At 35.6% G+C, this 17,575-nt stretch overlaps 1 protein-coding gene across 2 annotated transcripts in view; it reads right to left on the reverse strand.

The window, feature by feature from the left end:
• LOC129254194 (sodium/hydrogen exchanger 8-like) overlaps positions 1-17,575 on the reverse strand; it is a 33,638-nt gene that overhangs the window by 12,094 nt on the left and 3,969 nt on the right. Inside the window, exons 4-10 of one of the 2 annotated variants that reach the window (XM_064094879.1) lie at positions 11,224-11,307; positions 9,496-9,597; positions 5,222-5,400; positions 3,726-3,864; positions 2,559-2,664; positions 1,115-1,231; positions 172-254 (exon numbers count right to left, since the gene is read on the reverse strand). In XM_064094879.1, coding sequence (XP_063950949.1) covers positions 172-254; positions 1,115-1,231; positions 2,559-2,664; positions 3,726-3,864; positions 5,222-5,400; positions 9,496-9,597; positions 11,224-11,307 — 810 coding nt within the window. Of the gene's footprint in view, positions 1-171; positions 255-1,114; positions 1,232-2,558; positions 2,665-3,721; positions 3,865-5,221; positions 5,401-9,495; positions 9,598-11,223; positions 11,308-17,575 lie in introns of both variants that reach the window. The other variant, XM_064094878.1, reaches the window with a different exon arrangement.

Genomic DNA, 17,575 nt, shown 5'->3' on the forward strand with positions numbered 1-17,575 from the left:
AGTGCCATCTCTTTAACAGCATAGAAATACTTTTTTATATCAAGAGATTTTGGATTTCAGGATCAAATGGCATGCCATACGCTGGCATACGCTGGTATACGCTGGCCAAATCGCCCAGGCATAACGGCCCTGAAGGTTCATGTACATGACATAAACACAGATATTACTTACTATGCTCCAAAGTATTAAAGCTGGTTCAAATCTATGATTGAAGCTCGGAATAGCCAACCCTAGGTACATGAATACACAAGTTTCTGTAAGGAGAGTAAATAAAAAGATAAATAAGAAGATAAATAATATCACTGTAGACTAGTTCATGACCAAATCACAATGTCGGTAATAATATATCTAGAGACCCCATTCTTCTATTTTCTACAATGCCAATTCAGTGTTCTTTCTTAGAGGAAGCGCTATAGCTCAGTCGGTAGAGCAGGGGTTTCAGATTTGTTTTCAAACACATAATCATTAGTGTTACCTAATTCTATGTTAAAAATAAATACCAGTTTTGGTAACGATCTCAAAATGAGTTTGAACAGAATCCAATCAAATTACCACCCAAGTGTTTGTATGTATGAATAAAAAATATGTGTCAAGTGGCTCCGGAAGAAAATGCGTAATTGCTGAGAAATGAGCAATATAAGCACGGAATTCCATCAAATGTTGGGTATTTATTATTATCTGTTTGGCATCACCTGTGCCTGGGAGGCAAAAAGCGAACTGAATCACTATGACCCGCAAGTCTCTCCTCCCGATATAACTGATATTTTTCCAAGCAATATCAATAAACTGTCCCACATATGCTTTCCTGTATTAGTGATCATCAGAATTATTTTCTTTCCGCTAAAATTTCATGATTTGACAAAGATAAGTTGACATTAATGTACCAGATCTAGGTACAGTGTATATGATAATATGGTGACAATTAACCTTGATTTTATAGACTTTCTCCCAAAATAATTGTTTACTGCAACTACTTTCTTTTACCTTTAATGATAAGACTCTCATTCTCCCAATCAAGTTTTGATAGAGTTTAATCAAATCTGTTCTTATCCAGCATTCTTATTTTATCATTTTTTCTTAAAAACATTTTTTCTAAAAAATTGAGGGAATTTACCTGCTAAGAAAGCCATTGTTCTGAAGGAGTGCTGCATGTTGATCTGTGTGACGGGTGATAGGTTGTAATGGGTGTAGTGTGACATCACAATACCACAAAATAGGATAGCCATGATGCCTGTATGAAACAAAGATATAATATTAAATCATTTAAATCCTGTATCGATTGGTTGAAATAGCATCATGTGACCAAACATGTCCTAGCTATGATGTTTAAAAACAAAAACGGCAGTGAAGAAAATTTACTTTGATGTCATAGATCATGCAATGTCTCAGATGCACTGGACAGCGAGGTGCCTCTATAGGGAAAGTCCTGTGATGTGATGGTGCATAAATAATCATATTCTGTTGAGCATAGTGGATTGATGAAAAATAAGTCAGTCAGCGCACATAGTTACTCTGCAACAAGGATCTGTAATATTGGAAATTGATGAACAGAAGTTCTCTTGAACTAATATATTCATCAAGCTGTGCTACATTGGAGAAGTGTCAGGATAGATGCGACTGGGTCTAGTTACGGATGATACACAACCTTGTACAGTACATACATCAGAAAAAGAACATGGCAACTCTGAAAAGACAACTTTGCATTTAATGCGTACTCACTCATGCACAACAAAAGGATCAATTTTTTTATCGAGTAGAAATTAGTAATTATAGGCCCAAGACATCTGTAATATTAAAGGCAATTCCCCTCAAATTGTTATTATTCTCAACAAACGCTTGCTTTCATGCAGTTGGGTCACGTATGGTCCAAAATATTGACAAAGTATGTTGCTGACTCCTGACATTGCATATTTGAACATGAAGATTGCATGTGAACTAGATTGATTTTCTCTCATGAACACATGACCAACAGATAATAATAGGTATGGAATGAAAGTAAATATCATTGCTTCCTGGTAATTTTCGGTTTGAAATATACCATACATGGAATAATTTCATGGCCAATGACAAACTTATATTCTCTGGGGATTACTGGTACTAATTTGTTGAAAATCTACAAAAATAACATAAATGAACAAAAGGATTGGATTGACACTGAAGTTTTATGATCTGCTTTTTTATTCTTTTCTTTTTCTTTTTTCAAATAATCAAAAGTGCATAGACACTTGAATTTAACATTTTATGGCAAAAATATATAATAAAGTTAATTATTATATCTTTAACCACTTGTAATGAAATATGCAGAGACTATTAGGGCACTTAAGATATACTTCAGAAAACACAACCTAACAACCCTGAACGTGTGGGTAATTCATAAAGATGTAAATTTGCATTGGACTTACGCATGACTGGAACAAGTTCTTAGGTGCTAGCTACATACACATAAGGGTAATAATAACAGCACAAGAAATGGATGCCAGTCGTGTGTGTAAAGCCATTTGTAACTTACGAACAGCCTTATGAAACACCCATCGCCGATTATGAATGCCAATCAATACCTGAGAGTTTGATGCCTTCAGCCAGTGCGTATGGCAGATAAGCAAAGATGAGCATGATACCAAACTCAAGTGATGGCGTCTTCCTCAGATCAACATGCTTCAATATGTAAGGGTGGGAGTTAAGGAAATTACCTTAAAAATGAATCACCCCATGTTGATACGGTAAATTGCCAACTCGTCCACTCACCACATTGTCTACTTTTATTTAGTCTAATGCCATTCCGTCCATCACGTTCCGTCCAATAACCAATTGGTCCAGTCATCACTTTGTCTAATCACCATTTTGTCTATGACCATTTCATCTCGTAACCAGTTGATCTAATATCCATTTCATTTTCATTCATTTTGCACTTTTAACACTTAGTCCAATTAGACCAAATGGTATATGGACTATTGGACCAACTGGTTATTAGACAAATGGTGAGTGGATGAATTGGCAATAAGACCATGTGGATAGTGGACAAACTGGTGGTAGATCAAATGATAGTAGATGAGTTGGCAATTGGAAGAAGAGGAATTGGAAATAAACCGTTAATACAGGGAAGTCAAAGAGTATGCTCCCTGGGGCCGGGGGCTGTTTCACACAGTATAATATGTGAATAATAAGAAAATCATACGAATCCCCACGTCCCTATAAACGACACATCATCGCATGGGTTGAATTATGCTGATGGGATATGCACTATTGCGTAATCATAATTGAGATTATAATTGAGACTATGCATCATCCAATGCACATTAATGTCTGAAAGGCAAGCCAAACAAGGATTGAAGTATCGAGTAACCCTATGCCCAAAACAGAGAAGCCCACTTCACATTCCAGATTTTTAAACCCTTTCATTTCTTACATGGTTTCGATAAACATCTCAAAATGCCCTCCCCATTCTGCGTATCTTCAAATTGTCAATACCATTGAGTTTGATACCATATTTCAGATTTTTTGCATTTTGATTTCCTTAACATGATATGTGTGTTAAATGGCTGGTTGCCCCCCCCCCAAAAAAAAAAAAAAAAAACACACACCCTTTTACACATTTTTATAAAAATTGAAGATGTAATTGCCCACTGGCATTAGTCAGAAATAGTACACCCCCCTCCCCCCGTCCCTGGACATTTTCACAATTCTCTTCATCTACAATTGAAAAATAGTGAATTTCAAAAGGATATGAGAGCGCTGATAAGTCCAATAGCAATACCAAGGAGAGATGAAGCAAAGAACATGATACAGAATGATCCGACTGCATAACCGATGGCATGGAGAGCTGATACATCGGCCATCGCAGGAGAGTCTAGGGCTATTACAGTACTAACAAACAAAAATAAAAATAACAGTCACTTTAAATTGATTTACTATGTCAATGTATAATCAAGATAAATTCTAACTGTAAAAAATTAAAATTAACTTCTTGTTTCAAAAACTGACCAGGGTCCCATCTTACTTGATCCAATCAATCACAACTATGGAAAGCCAGCAACGTCAACATCTAAAACACACGTTTGTTCAAAATATTTTCTAGATGTGATGTATATTCATACATTCATAGTTTTCTTGAAAATGCAGGCTGCTTCTCTTTGTTTACAAAGGACATCATTCAAATTTCCTGGAGAAAAAATTATGACGTTGATGGATTTCCATATACTTACGATTGATCGGATCGATCAGAACTCTTTGTAAGACAGGGCCCAGCTATTGAATGCAAATTTCAATGAATAGCAAGACTTTTGGTTGATTTTAGAACACAAATTGACTTACAATTGATGCAGGCTTCTTTCAATGCTCCATAAACCACAAAATAAGGGCTTGTTCAACCATGTCATAGCAACACTTGGTGATGTGGTCCATATTCACTTGGTCTGTTAGCATTTGGTTTACCTCTCACACAGTCTTATACATGTACCACATGGGCTAAACCCATTGGGCTAAACCCATTTGGTCTAATTACTGCTTGGTTTACACTAGACTTGGTCTAATTAGCCACCTACATGTAGGCTATTCTCATTTAGTCTAATGCCCAGTGGGTCTAAGTTCCACTTCTTTTACAGTACTCATTATTTAATACTTTTTCAAATGAAAAATTGTTCCATAAATAGTTCTTATAATCATATAGACTGAGTGATGTTAGACGAAGGGGATATTAGACAAAGTGGTATATGGGCTAAATGACAATTACTGGTAGATCAGGGGCCCTTTTCATAAAGATTTGCAACTGTTGTAATTTTGCCATTATGGCAACTACCATGATAACCTTGATTTTATTTGGCTGATGACTCCTGTTACCATGGTACATGTAGTTGCCATAATGACAAAGTTACAACAGTGTAACTCTTAATGAAATGAGCACCAGATGGATAATAGACAAACTGGTTGTAGATGAAGTAGGTTCAGGTCATGTGGGATGAGACCAAATGGAAAGAAGACAAAACGGGTTTGACCAATCTGCAATTTTAGCTGTCCCAAATGGATCATATAATAGACTTTGCATAAGTTGAGCTTCTATAAATCAATTTATCAACTAATATCGTGGTATTTCATTCAGACAAGAATATGCAAAAAATGTTTTAATAACATCTTCTCAGCTGAATTTTCGCTAAATCAAGCAGATTTTGATGGCCCCAAGAGATTTGACTTTAATAGAAAGAGTCACCTGTATTTCTGTACTTACTTTGAAAGTACAATTGAGACGGCATCATTGAGGATGCTCTCACCAAACACCAACATGTTCAGTAAAGGATGAACGTCAAGAGCTGAGAAAATGGCGAGGGTCGCGACAGGATCAACGGCTGAGATCAGTGAACCGAACGCAAAACTCTCTACCAAAGTCAACTCGTAGGCCACCTTAGCCTGCAGTGAGTAAAGATCATAAAAGAAAGATGCAAGGATTAGCCTTCAGTTGTAGGACAAGTGCCCTGTGACATGAAACATAATTTTTCAATTAAAGCGTAACTGTAAATCTATTGCAAACCAAGTACAAAAGAGTTATTATAAAATTGATACGGATCCTAGTCAAATGATTGGTCAAAATGAACCATCTATTTACTGGTTATCAATTGAAGCTAACATGAACATTTTCTACTAGCAAGTACTTATGACTAGGTCCATTGAGTCATCATGGTTTTGTCAAATTACAGGGATACACAGAATTGTCTTTTATAAAACAAATAATCCACACCAACTTGCTTGAGCATTAGAATAATAACTACCTTTGAAACAGTTCAAAAGCCTTGGGACATGCATTGGCAGTCTTACAACTGTTCCAAGGTACCCTCTGCGTGTTATTCCTATCATAAACGCCCTTCATGAAGTACATTGGTTGTATAAGGGATTGTTACTTAGATATCAAGCATCTACATACATGTCTTTATACTATCAGGGAGCTTTAATAACTCAGCTTTAATTCACTGATGTTATACTCCCCTGTGGTTACAAAGTAAAGAAATGTGATTTCACAACCATAAATCTCCATGGAAACAGGTTTTAAACAGGATCAAGTACCCACAAGAGTTGTAAGTTAAATAGCTGCAACAAATTGTGATGTTATCATTAACATTATGATTATTTTGTTGTTACTCTTCTTTCTTTTTTTTTGGGGGGGGGGTACAATCAAATAATTTGCAGATATTATGTAAGCAAAGATCTGTCCCACAACAACTGCACAAAAAAAGGTTGGGTTTATTGGACGGGAAGGGGATTCTGATTCTTCCTGTTGTATTGCTGTGTTGCTGCTAACCCCCTGCCCAAGGAGTCCAGCCACTTGATACATAGAATCAATCAATGGATGAATGTTAACCTGTTGACTACTGAATTTCTGTAATTCTACATTATTTTGTACAGGAACCACTTGATTCCAGTAGGCAATGGGTTAATCTGACCTCAGAACAGTGACCAGCCATACTCTACTACCCTGTACCAGCATATATCTGATGCATTCCTTGTGTCGTTTAGAATGAGTTAATGAGTCTAATGGTCCGTCAATTTGCTGGTACATGTACATGTAGTTCTACAAAGTAAACATGCTCCAACATACATGCAAACCCATTAAATTCATTATCACAAGATCATCGGATCATGCATTAGTGGCTCAGCATGTTTTTTTTCTCAATATTTGGTCATTTACTTTTTAATTGATTCTACCAGACTACCCTAGCATTCCACTTCTGCTCACCTAAAAAATTATGAATATACTACTTGAGTAAAAACAACAAAAAAGGGAAGAAGTAATAAATACAAGCTGAAACAAATTAACAAACATTTTGACAACCATCATAATTTATTTCTTATTTCTGACTTTTACAATTTTCCAAGAATGTATTCAAATATATACATGCACCCAAAAAAAAAATAGAGAAAAAAGGTATCTATAGATCTAATATTTCTCTTTAAAGTGCATTAATTTACTAATGTCATTAAATATCCCATTTCGTTCCACTCTGAACCAAAGTCCCCATCCCCTTAATTTCTTTCTAATTACAGTGCAATTATGGATGTAGATTGGAACTCAATAAAGACCAGGGCCCCTTCTTACAAAGTGTTACAATGATCCAATCAACAACAACTATGGAAAGCTAGCAACATAAAAAATACATAAATACTCAAAATATTTTCGAGACATGCTGTATATTCATACATTCATCATTTTCTTGAATATTTAGTGTAATTTTCTATGTTTACAAAGGACATTGTGCAAATCTCCTGTAGTAAAAAGTATGACAGTGATGGATTTCCATGCAGTTGAGGTTGATCGGATCAATCATAACTCTTTGTAAGATGAGGCCCAGCTTTATTACCTAAATATTGCTGAATTGATTGTTAAAATCTATTTCCTATAATCAATCAATTTTGATAGCATTTGCATAATTTTGTGCTGGACTTTATATTTTTATTATTGAGCACTGTATAGCTCATTAAATGCTATGTCATACCATTACAAATTGAGCATTATTATAATGAGGAAACACTGATACCGATATTAAAATACGATAATACAATCCCGAAGGGGGGGGGGGGCACTTGAACTATATTTTGATGGGGGTGTGCCTCACGAAACCCTTAAATGGGAAACTAAGGAACTGACTACAAAGGTAAAATACAGGGTCTTGGGAACTAAAAATATACCCGGTGGTGTGAAAAACAGGATCTACGAAACGGGATCGCTGTACTGTACTGTACTATGGGGTACGATGCGCTTTTAGCGCTGTGCACGTGGGCCAGCCATGCACAACGTTTGTGGCATCATGGTATGGAGGGATTTGTGAAGCCGTGCATGCAGCTAGCTTTGCAGTGCTCGGGCTGGATTATTTTGACAGGGTTGGGGAGTGTGAATGGGGCGGGGCGGCCGGGATCACCAGAGCGGCATGTCCTGTACCACCGATTAATGTGAGCGCCCCCCCCCCTTCCCCGGAATGCAATAAGTAAAGGGAACCAAATGCTAAAATTTGATATGTGTAAATGTGTAACTTTTAACCATTCCACAAACTTACTCTTCATTTTGATCATTACTGACATCTGAAATGCTTAAATTTGATACGTGGAATTTCATATGGGAATTTTAATCATTTCACAACCTGTCTGACTATTCGTTTTAATCATTATTGCCATTCCAATTAAATAATACAATAATGCCATTTTGAAATGCAGACAGATATTTCAGAACTTTCCTGGTAACATGATAACGAAACAAAATCCATGGAACAAGTTAGGAGAAAGAATGGTCTCTTCAATGATAATAGAAGACAGAGGCATGAGTGACCTATCATTTCAATTTCTATGTGATTGCAATCAATTTTAGTCTTTGTGAAACATTCCCCTAGACTCACTTCTTTCTGGTTATCCTTCTCTCCCTCCTCTTGCCACGTATTTCTTTCAATATTTCAATTTCTATGTCATTACAATCAAATTTAGTTTTTGCGAAAACATCCCCTGAACTAATTTCCTTCTGGTTTTCCTTTCTGCCCTCCTCTTGCCAAGTATTTATTTGAATAATATTTCAAATTATATGTGATTGTAATAAATTTTAGTCTCTGTGAAAACATCCCCTAGAAATGTTTCCTTTTGGTTTTTCTTTCCTCCTTCTCTTAAGTATTTCTTTGAATGTCTATGTGATTGCAATCAAGTTTAGTCCTTGTGAAACATCCCCTAGACTCATTTCCTTCTGGAGTTCTTTTCCTCCATCCTCTTGCCAAGTATTTCCTTCAATAGTTCTCATATAAATCACAAGGGCTTCAAATCTCATTGTGTACTCATGTATTGGAATGCATACCTGCATCATCCATACTACAGTTACATGAAAAAGCAGAATAACTAGACTGTGTCACTAGAGCTCAACACTTTGCAGTGATGTATGTATTTTCACAAAATTTTGTGACTACTGAAAAGCAACTGTAAAAATCATATCTTCCGGACATTCAAATGTACATGAATAAAGTGAATGAAACGCAACAAATTTCTCTCATGAATTTCCCATACTGAGGCACAAATTAAAGTGAAACAATATGTTTGAGATATACTGTACATTACTCATCTCTAGCTTCTAGCCTACATATTTTGGTTTATATTCACTCAGCACTCAGTAGCGCACGCAGGATTTTTTTAAGGGGGGGTTGAGTTGAATGAAAATTTGACAAGCAAAAAAAAAAGTTCTCCAAAAAAAAAAACTGGGGGGGGGTTGAACCCCTGTAGTAACCCCCCCTGCCTGTATTAACTTGATATAATTGTTTAGACTATTGAGAAGAATATATTTCTTCACTTTTATAGAAGCATATAATGAAAGCGTGAATATAGAATAGGAGGGATAGGATAGATGACAATGTGTATCTCTATAAATAAATAGTCTCAATCTTATTTATCCCTTATCGTGCCAGTATTAAACATATTTCCACCGTGCCAGGTTTACTGCAGGGGGTGCTTGTTAGTCATGTTGATTGTTTGAAGATACCTTACCTGCCCGAGGAGATACACACCCCCTCCTACGATGAGAGTGGAGATGATGGTACCGAAGATCGCAAACACCAAGATGGAACCAATATTCTGGAAGAAATTACCCTGATGAGGAGAGAAAAAAGAAACAAAGGATGGATTCAATGAAGGGATTGAAGATAGGAGATACCAGCTAAAATGCATGGTCATCTGGTCCTAATTGTTATTTACAGGACGCATAATACCTCAGTCACATTTGCTCAACAGCAACCGTACGGGGAGTCGAAAACTGCCATTTCATTCATTTTTATTCAAACCACTTGTATGGAGCTGGTAGAAAAAATTTTAAAACTGCTGTTTTCGACTTGCCGTACGGCCGCCGTAGAACAAATGTGACTGAGGTATAAGGAAGGAAGGAGGAGTAAGGCTTTTCACTCTCAAAGGGGCAGTACTTCCAAGAAAAGAGGGAAACACAATGCAGTTTTTGCAAAGGGGGGGCCGGGCTGATGTGCCCCCTCCACCTTTATTTGCTTCTGCCTAAACCTATGCTCTGAGAGCAAATCTGCCCTAATAATTTCTCTTTTACATGTATAAAGTGATATTTCTTGTGAACCCCCCCCCCCCCAAAGTTTTCGAGTAATAATTGTTTAGATATAAATATGGTATCATGAGGGTTATCATTTAGCATCCATGTCACATGGCAGAATATGTGTTTACATAATCAGGCCTGAATATCGCCTAGGAAAAACATGATATATAATCAAAAACTGTATGTCACTTGTCAAAATACATATGATATATTATGAGTGATGAATCATAAACAATTTCAATTTGCATTTCCCAAAATAACCCCATCATATTTCCTTTGAAAGAAATATTGATTGGTAGATATCACATATCACCCAAGCTAAGTGCTTATTCAATATATGATACTATGCAAACATGAATAATATTGAAGTGTGAATTTCAATCTCAATAGGGCACCCAATGTGTGTAAATGTTTGATTTTTCTGTAATTTACACAGCATTTCTCTCAATATGGATTTTCACAGTTTGGATTGTAAACATAACTTCCATGCAATTTGTAGGCCACTTTCAATCACAAATCTTGCATTTACCAATTATATGTGATCTTATTTACATGCTTAGTCTAGATACATGTAATCAAAGTTACATAAAATGTCCAGATTCAGAACTTGTTAACTACACAGAAAAAGAAAGAAAGATAGAAGGAAAGAAAGATAGAAATGATAGAAAGTATAGAAAGTAGATGGATACACAGATATAGCAAAACCATTTGATTCACACATGGACATCTAACTTTAGATAATGATTTCATTCTAAAAACATTGAAATTTGTTCTTTGACATTGAAATTTGTTTTGGAGTTATAAACCTCAATAACTTTCATCTTAGCAATATAATTGTGTTGTTTGCAAAATATTTCATTTATTCATGTAAATACAGAAATATTAAACCCACTTTTGCTCATTTTATGCTTGGTTTGGAAAAAATCGAAACAACCGAGAGAATTATTGAGCACTTTTAAACGTAATTTGATGAACGTGCATCGAAAAAAATTGAATATTTTGTATACAAAATTAACCATTTATTTGAATTTGTTTGAAATGTATGCTATTTTTTCAATTATGATGTATCTGTGCATGTGATACTTATGTTTGTGTTGAGAACTAAATAAATCTTGAAAAAGAAAAAAAAATGATTTCATTCTGCTACTGCTACATTAGATTACCTTGTGCAAGGAATATCCAGATTCAAATATAATTGGAGGAAGTAGAACGAGAAAGAATGTTGTAGGATCAAGGATTTCATCTTGCTGTAAGGAAAGAAACAAAACAGATATATGATCAATTATTAGAGAATCTATAAAAATATATTATTTTAATATCCAATGGTAATATGGAGAGATTAGTCATTACCACACATCTAACATGTAGCTCACAATATCAGATCTGTTATCCTTTTTCTGTATTGAGTCACACTGAACATAATTGGGAAATAAAGACCCCATTCTCATCTATTTTCTAAAACCGGTTTAGTGAAAACCGGTTTAACGTGTACCGGTAATGGGAATGCTTGAAGGAGTCTTGGAAGCGATCTTAAGCAGTCTTCCAAACCAGTTAGGTAATCCACCTCATGATGTGGTTTTTAAGACTGCTTTTCATTGATAAATGTGTTTAACTGTAGATAAGGACACAACTTTTTCCGGAAGCAACCTCACCCGGCACAAGTACGTTTAAACTTAGACCCTGTTCTCATTAACGCACTAAAACTAGTTTACGAGTAATGAGAATGGTCGAGACGGTCTTCCGGGGTAATAATAATAGCAGGACCCGCTGGGAGAACAATTTTCAGAACTGAAGTGGCTTCCCTGGGTAAATATACCTATATTATTATTATCTTCCAAACCAGTTCGCAAAACCTTGCGATGTACATGTAGTTTTCAAGATCGCTTTGCCTCGTTAAACTGGTTTTAGCGGAAGTGAGGACACAACCGTTCTTCGGGAAGCAATCTTTGGACATTTTGAGCGTGCTACTCCACACTCTGTGTGTAGAATGTCTATGCTGCGGTTTCGAATTTCGCACGGAATATGTCACCCCCACTGAGAGCGTTCCCATAGCAACAAGGCCAATTTACGTGAGGTGGTACTGAAAACCACTTTTGGCTGATCAAATGGGAATGCTAGCAAAGCGATCTTCCAAACTGGTGTCCTGAACCGGTTTCCAGTAAACTAGTTTTAGAAAATATCATGAGAACGATGTCTTAGTGTCTGCATGTTGGGTGCACTACTCAACTGGTACAAACAGTGTGTAAACATCACACTTGGCGTATGGCCCCATTGACAGTGCTCACTCCCTTCAAGCAACAAGACCAATTTACGTGAAGTGAGTCTGGAAACCAGATCATTAGATGGTGATGAGAAAGACCATAAAGGGAATCTGGATTTGGGAAGTGGTTTGGGGAAATTAGTTCAGCAAGTAAAATGAGCACTTCTTCTCCATGCACATCCATCTTTAAACTTCATCTCAACTCTTTGAAATACATGTACATCAGCCCTCCCCCCCCCCATAAAACAAATAATAAATTGAGTGACTTGTACATGTATGCATAGCTCAATAGTATACACATAACAAAGGTGTGTGTCTAGGTATACCACATTGTTTGCAAGAGTGATTTCCATATTTGTACAAAAGCCATGAGAGATAGAAGGACATTTCTTGCCTTGTGAAAATGAAGGGGAAAAAATGTGGTTTTATTTCAAATCATTCTTTTATTACAATGTGGTCAATATACAAAATTGCTAAATTATTTTAGATAGATTGGCATTTGTTTTGACCCTGAGAACTCTGATTTCATTTAAAAATCTGAATATCAGGGTTAAGGTGAATACAGGAATTTACTAGTACATGTACGATAGTGAAAATAAGATATTAAAAACACGTTCAATTAGGGTTTTCTACTTGCAAAAGTGCAGACATGTTTGCATAAAAAGAAAAAAATACAATAGACAATCAAATATATAATAACCTATTAAAATCAACATTCATTCAATTTAAGTTGTTTCTCATTCTCTGTCTTTAAAGGGTAATTTGTTGTATTGCAATGCATGTTTATTTATATTTTCTTTCAATGACTAATATACACCAAATTTTTGTCTTCAGTCTTCATTTATATATTATTGTGTACTGCAAGTGGGGGACAAATTTCCATACACCCTGTATTTTTTATATAGAGCAATAAAAAAATAAATCTGAAAGAGAATGTTTCAAGATATCAACTATTCCATTTCTGGTGTGTTTTTTATACCTAATCTGTAATCCACCTGCAACATGTATTTGTATTCCCTACCAAATTACCAATAAATATTCCTTTTTATTGTTATTTGATTCACTATTGCATTCCCATGTCATGTTAATAATTTTTCAGTGTAGGCCTTTACTATTACTATATTTCCTTTACACACCATAGATTTTAGACAAACAGACAATTAGTTTAATATTTTGTTCAGTATTAAACTCAATGCATTATAACTTCCTTCCTTATACTAGTTCGTACATGTAGGTCCGCTGTTGAGATTTATTCATTTTAATGCTGAATTAATGCTCTGATATAGTCACACATAAAAAAGGAATGAAATGAATTCATGAAAGGGATCTTGTACATGTATGCCATCCAGTACATTGTATGTGAAATTGAAAATTATTTTGTATCATTTACAATAAATAAACACATTCATGCATATAAAGTACATTTTTGGAACATAATGATGCACCATCTACAATAACACAAATTTTCTTTGGTGGATATACATGCATGAAGGCCTTTAATTGAACAAACCATGATTAATTAAGACCACACTTGATCAACCCCCATGAAACTAACTCTATCTGGGGCAAAAAATGTATAATTTGCTTTTTAAATCAAAATAAAAAGTCAATTTCACAGATCAGAGGGCAAATTCTTCCAGAAATTTACCTGCACATGTACAGATTGGGGAGAATTTATACTTCAATGGGATTATAATTCCTCGACTAATCACTTTATTCAGAAAGTAATGAATAGAATAGTGCTGGCAAAATATCAAACCAATACGCTTAGTTAAATTAGGCTTTAAAAACCTATAGCATCAATACAAATCAGTCAGAATTTTATCATAATAATAACAATTATATCTACATGTATATAACATTTATGAGGAGCCGATTATCTACATGTACATGTAGTTGAATATTCAATGGTGGTTGGGCTACATTTTTCAAGTAATTGTAATTTGTAATTGAATTTTTTAAAGGGAAAGTAATTGTTATTGTAATTGAAAAATTGTAATTTACTTCAATTACAGTCAATTACATTTACTTTATTACTAACTTTATTATCTAATTTATTCTGGATTGCTTATTTCCCTTTTTCCATAGCTATACATGTACATATCTTTTGCATGCAACTGTATTCTTTCCCATGATGTGGAGGAAAGAGGAGACACTATTGCTATAAAAGAAGTGCACAAATTTGACCATTTGAAATATTTGAGAAATCTTGCAAAAGGTCATAGGTTCCAAAAATAAATCGAAGTTATCGAACTATGTAATTTTTCATACTAGCAAAGTAATACAATTCTTATAAACTCATGCATATTTGTTTCTAAGAATATACAAGATGTTTATTAAAACCTTTATACTTAAATTTGGAATACCCCCCTAAAAAATCAGCATAAAGTGGGTGATCGGGGAAAATGTGGATGAAAATACTTTTTTTCCTGCCCCCCTCCCCTATTATAGGCGAAAGCTGGATACGCCGGCCCCTTGATGAGCAAGGTCACGACTCACAAGTCAAGTTTACATGTTGTAAAACATGATTTCTACAAATGAAGAGAGCATGCAGATCTACATTTTATTGAGAATATTAATTTAAACAGAGCAATAGGCAGGATCAATGCTCTCTAGACTAATAAAACCTTCATGTTGTCAGTTTCTCTCAAACTTAGAATTATGCTGAAATGGGTGACACTACATACAAAATATAAATTGATTTCATAAAATGACTTTGTAAAAAGCAATTGAAATTGTAATTGACAAAAGTAATTGGTACAATTTTGTAATTGAAAATATGTAGTTTAATTGAAGAGTAATTGTAATTGAACATTTCTTCAATTACGTAACTGTAATTGTAATTGTAATTGAAGAAAGTAATTGAGCCCAACCCTGATGCTGCATTCCTAGCTGTAGCTCCAGCTGATAAAGGTGCTTGGTGCATTCAAGGAATTAATCCTGCTGGGTACCCATTCACCTCACCTGGGTTGAGTGCAGAACAATGTAGGTAAATTTCATTTTGAAGGAAAACATGCCATGGCTGAGATTAAATCCAAACTTCCTTACAATTGCATTGTATCATCATACAATAACTTTCCCTTGATTATTTGATTTGTGTACAAAAACTCTTCATAGATAACATCCCTAATATAAATATGAATCTGTAAGTATTTCCTGGTACAAATCCCAATATTGTACATGGAACAAGTCCTAAAAATATTTCCTTACAACATTTTGAAGATCATTTTGATGATCAAATTGGGACAACCCATGTCATATCAAACAATGCAGGCCATTTAATTTCCTAAAGGCTCAAAATATTCCTCAAATAAGAGTGTTTTAGCTATGCATTAAAAACATATATATCTTGGTCTGCATTCATGATCATATGCCTGTTGAATACAATCTTGAGCATATATTGAACAAAAAAAATCTTACTAATATCGCACAGATTGCTGAACCTGCTATCGTGGTACCAATCTAATGCACGTGAGTGAATGCTCGAAAAATACAATGTGTACAACAATTAATGCCAAGCGATGCGCAGCATAGAGCACAATGATACTTGATGATGTCATAATGAGCTACCTGTAAGTTGCATATCAATGATTATTGATCTATGAAGTGAGGCCATACTAAAAACGGATTATGGTAAGTGACATAACCTGCTCAATCAATTCCTCCACCCTTTTGTGGGGGGGGGGGGTAGAAATAGTATTTATATTGGATGGCCTTATTTATGGAACACCAGAAATGTTCTACTTGTTGGGGCCGGCATAGCACTCATCTACGATTCATGCACTATCACCCCTAACTCTTGGAATATATCTCTGGTAAATAAATATTCAACTGTATGCTTTTAAGTTTAATATAGAATATCCCCCCCCCTTGGTTGATCCATACTGAAATACATATCCACGTACAAAACAAATCTACATAGCTACATGTAGCGTCACATTTCTAGGGTAAGGACACTTTTTAAAAGGGCAAAATTTCATGATACATACCTAGGACAAAAATAGGAAGGGCACAAAAGATCCAAGGCCCCAGTAATGTGGGCAGCCAGGCCAATCAAATAATGCATGATCCAAGACATGAATTCCAGCTATGAAACTACATGTACATGTATGCATACCTTGGCAAATAATATATAATAATAAATTAAGCCCCCATTCAATCAACACCTAATACTCTTTCAACATGGTTTTCAAAGATATTAATAGTTCAACCAGTGTTGCATTTATGCAATTGATGCACTGCAGAAAAGGGTAAATTTTTAAAATGTCTCTGGACTTTGAACCACAAGTGCCAGGGTTCAAACCCCCCACAGCACTTGGGTCCTTTTGCAAGGCGCCTATTTACATTTGCCACTCTCAGACCAAGTGTAGTAAAAGGGTACCAAGTAGGAAGAAATTCCTTGAATGCTTGAGCGTTCCATCAGGGTAGCCGTAAGTATTGCTGAAGCCCCGTTATTAAAGTGACTACAACTCCAAACATTTGCGCATTTTCTCAGCATTTTGTGATTTACATGTATGCACAGCATCTGTAGAAAATCTGAATACGAATTGTCTGTCACACTGCAGTCACAATTCTACAGTCACAGAGAGGCCGTTCTCATTACGCTTTCTAAAACTAGTTTACTGGAAACCGATTCAGGAAACCACTTTGGAAGATCGCTTTGCTAGCGTTCCCACTTGATCACACGAAAGTGGTTTTCAAAATCACTTCACGTAAAGTGCTCTTGTTGCTATGGAAACGCTCTCAGTGGGGTGACACGTTTCGCGCGAAATTCGAAACCGCAGCATAGGCATTCTACACCTGTCAAGTGGAGTAGCGCGCTCAAAATGTGCGAAGATCGCTTCCCAAAGAATGGTTGTGTCCTCACTTACGCTAAAACAAGTTTAACGAGGCAAAGCGATCTTGAAAACTACATCGCGAGGTGGTTTTCCAAACTGGTTTGGAAGATCGCTTCCAAGACCGCTTTGACCGTTCTCACTACGTGTTAAACTAGTGTCCACTGAACTAGTTTAAGGAACGTAGTGAGAACAGCCTCAGAGAGTATTAAAGCATTTTGCCATTGAAACTAATAGGCCTATATGTGCAAACAGTGGTGCACAGCTTTAGGACCCCTTAACATAATTTATTTATAATCATAATGTACAACATTCTCCTCTTTCTGCATGCCATGTATGGTGTAACCTAGATATCTTATCCAAGGTTTAATAAAACTGTCCAAACATGTGAATTTTACTGTATCCCAATATCTAACGAAA

Source organism: Lytechinus pictus, chromosome 2, assembly GCF_037042905.1.
Source record: "Lytechinus pictus isolate F3 Inbred chromosome 2, Lp3.0, whole genome shotgun sequence".
Taxonomy (NCBI): Eukaryota; Metazoa; Echinodermata; class Echinoidea; order Temnopleuroida; family Toxopneustidae; genus Lytechinus; species Lytechinus pictus.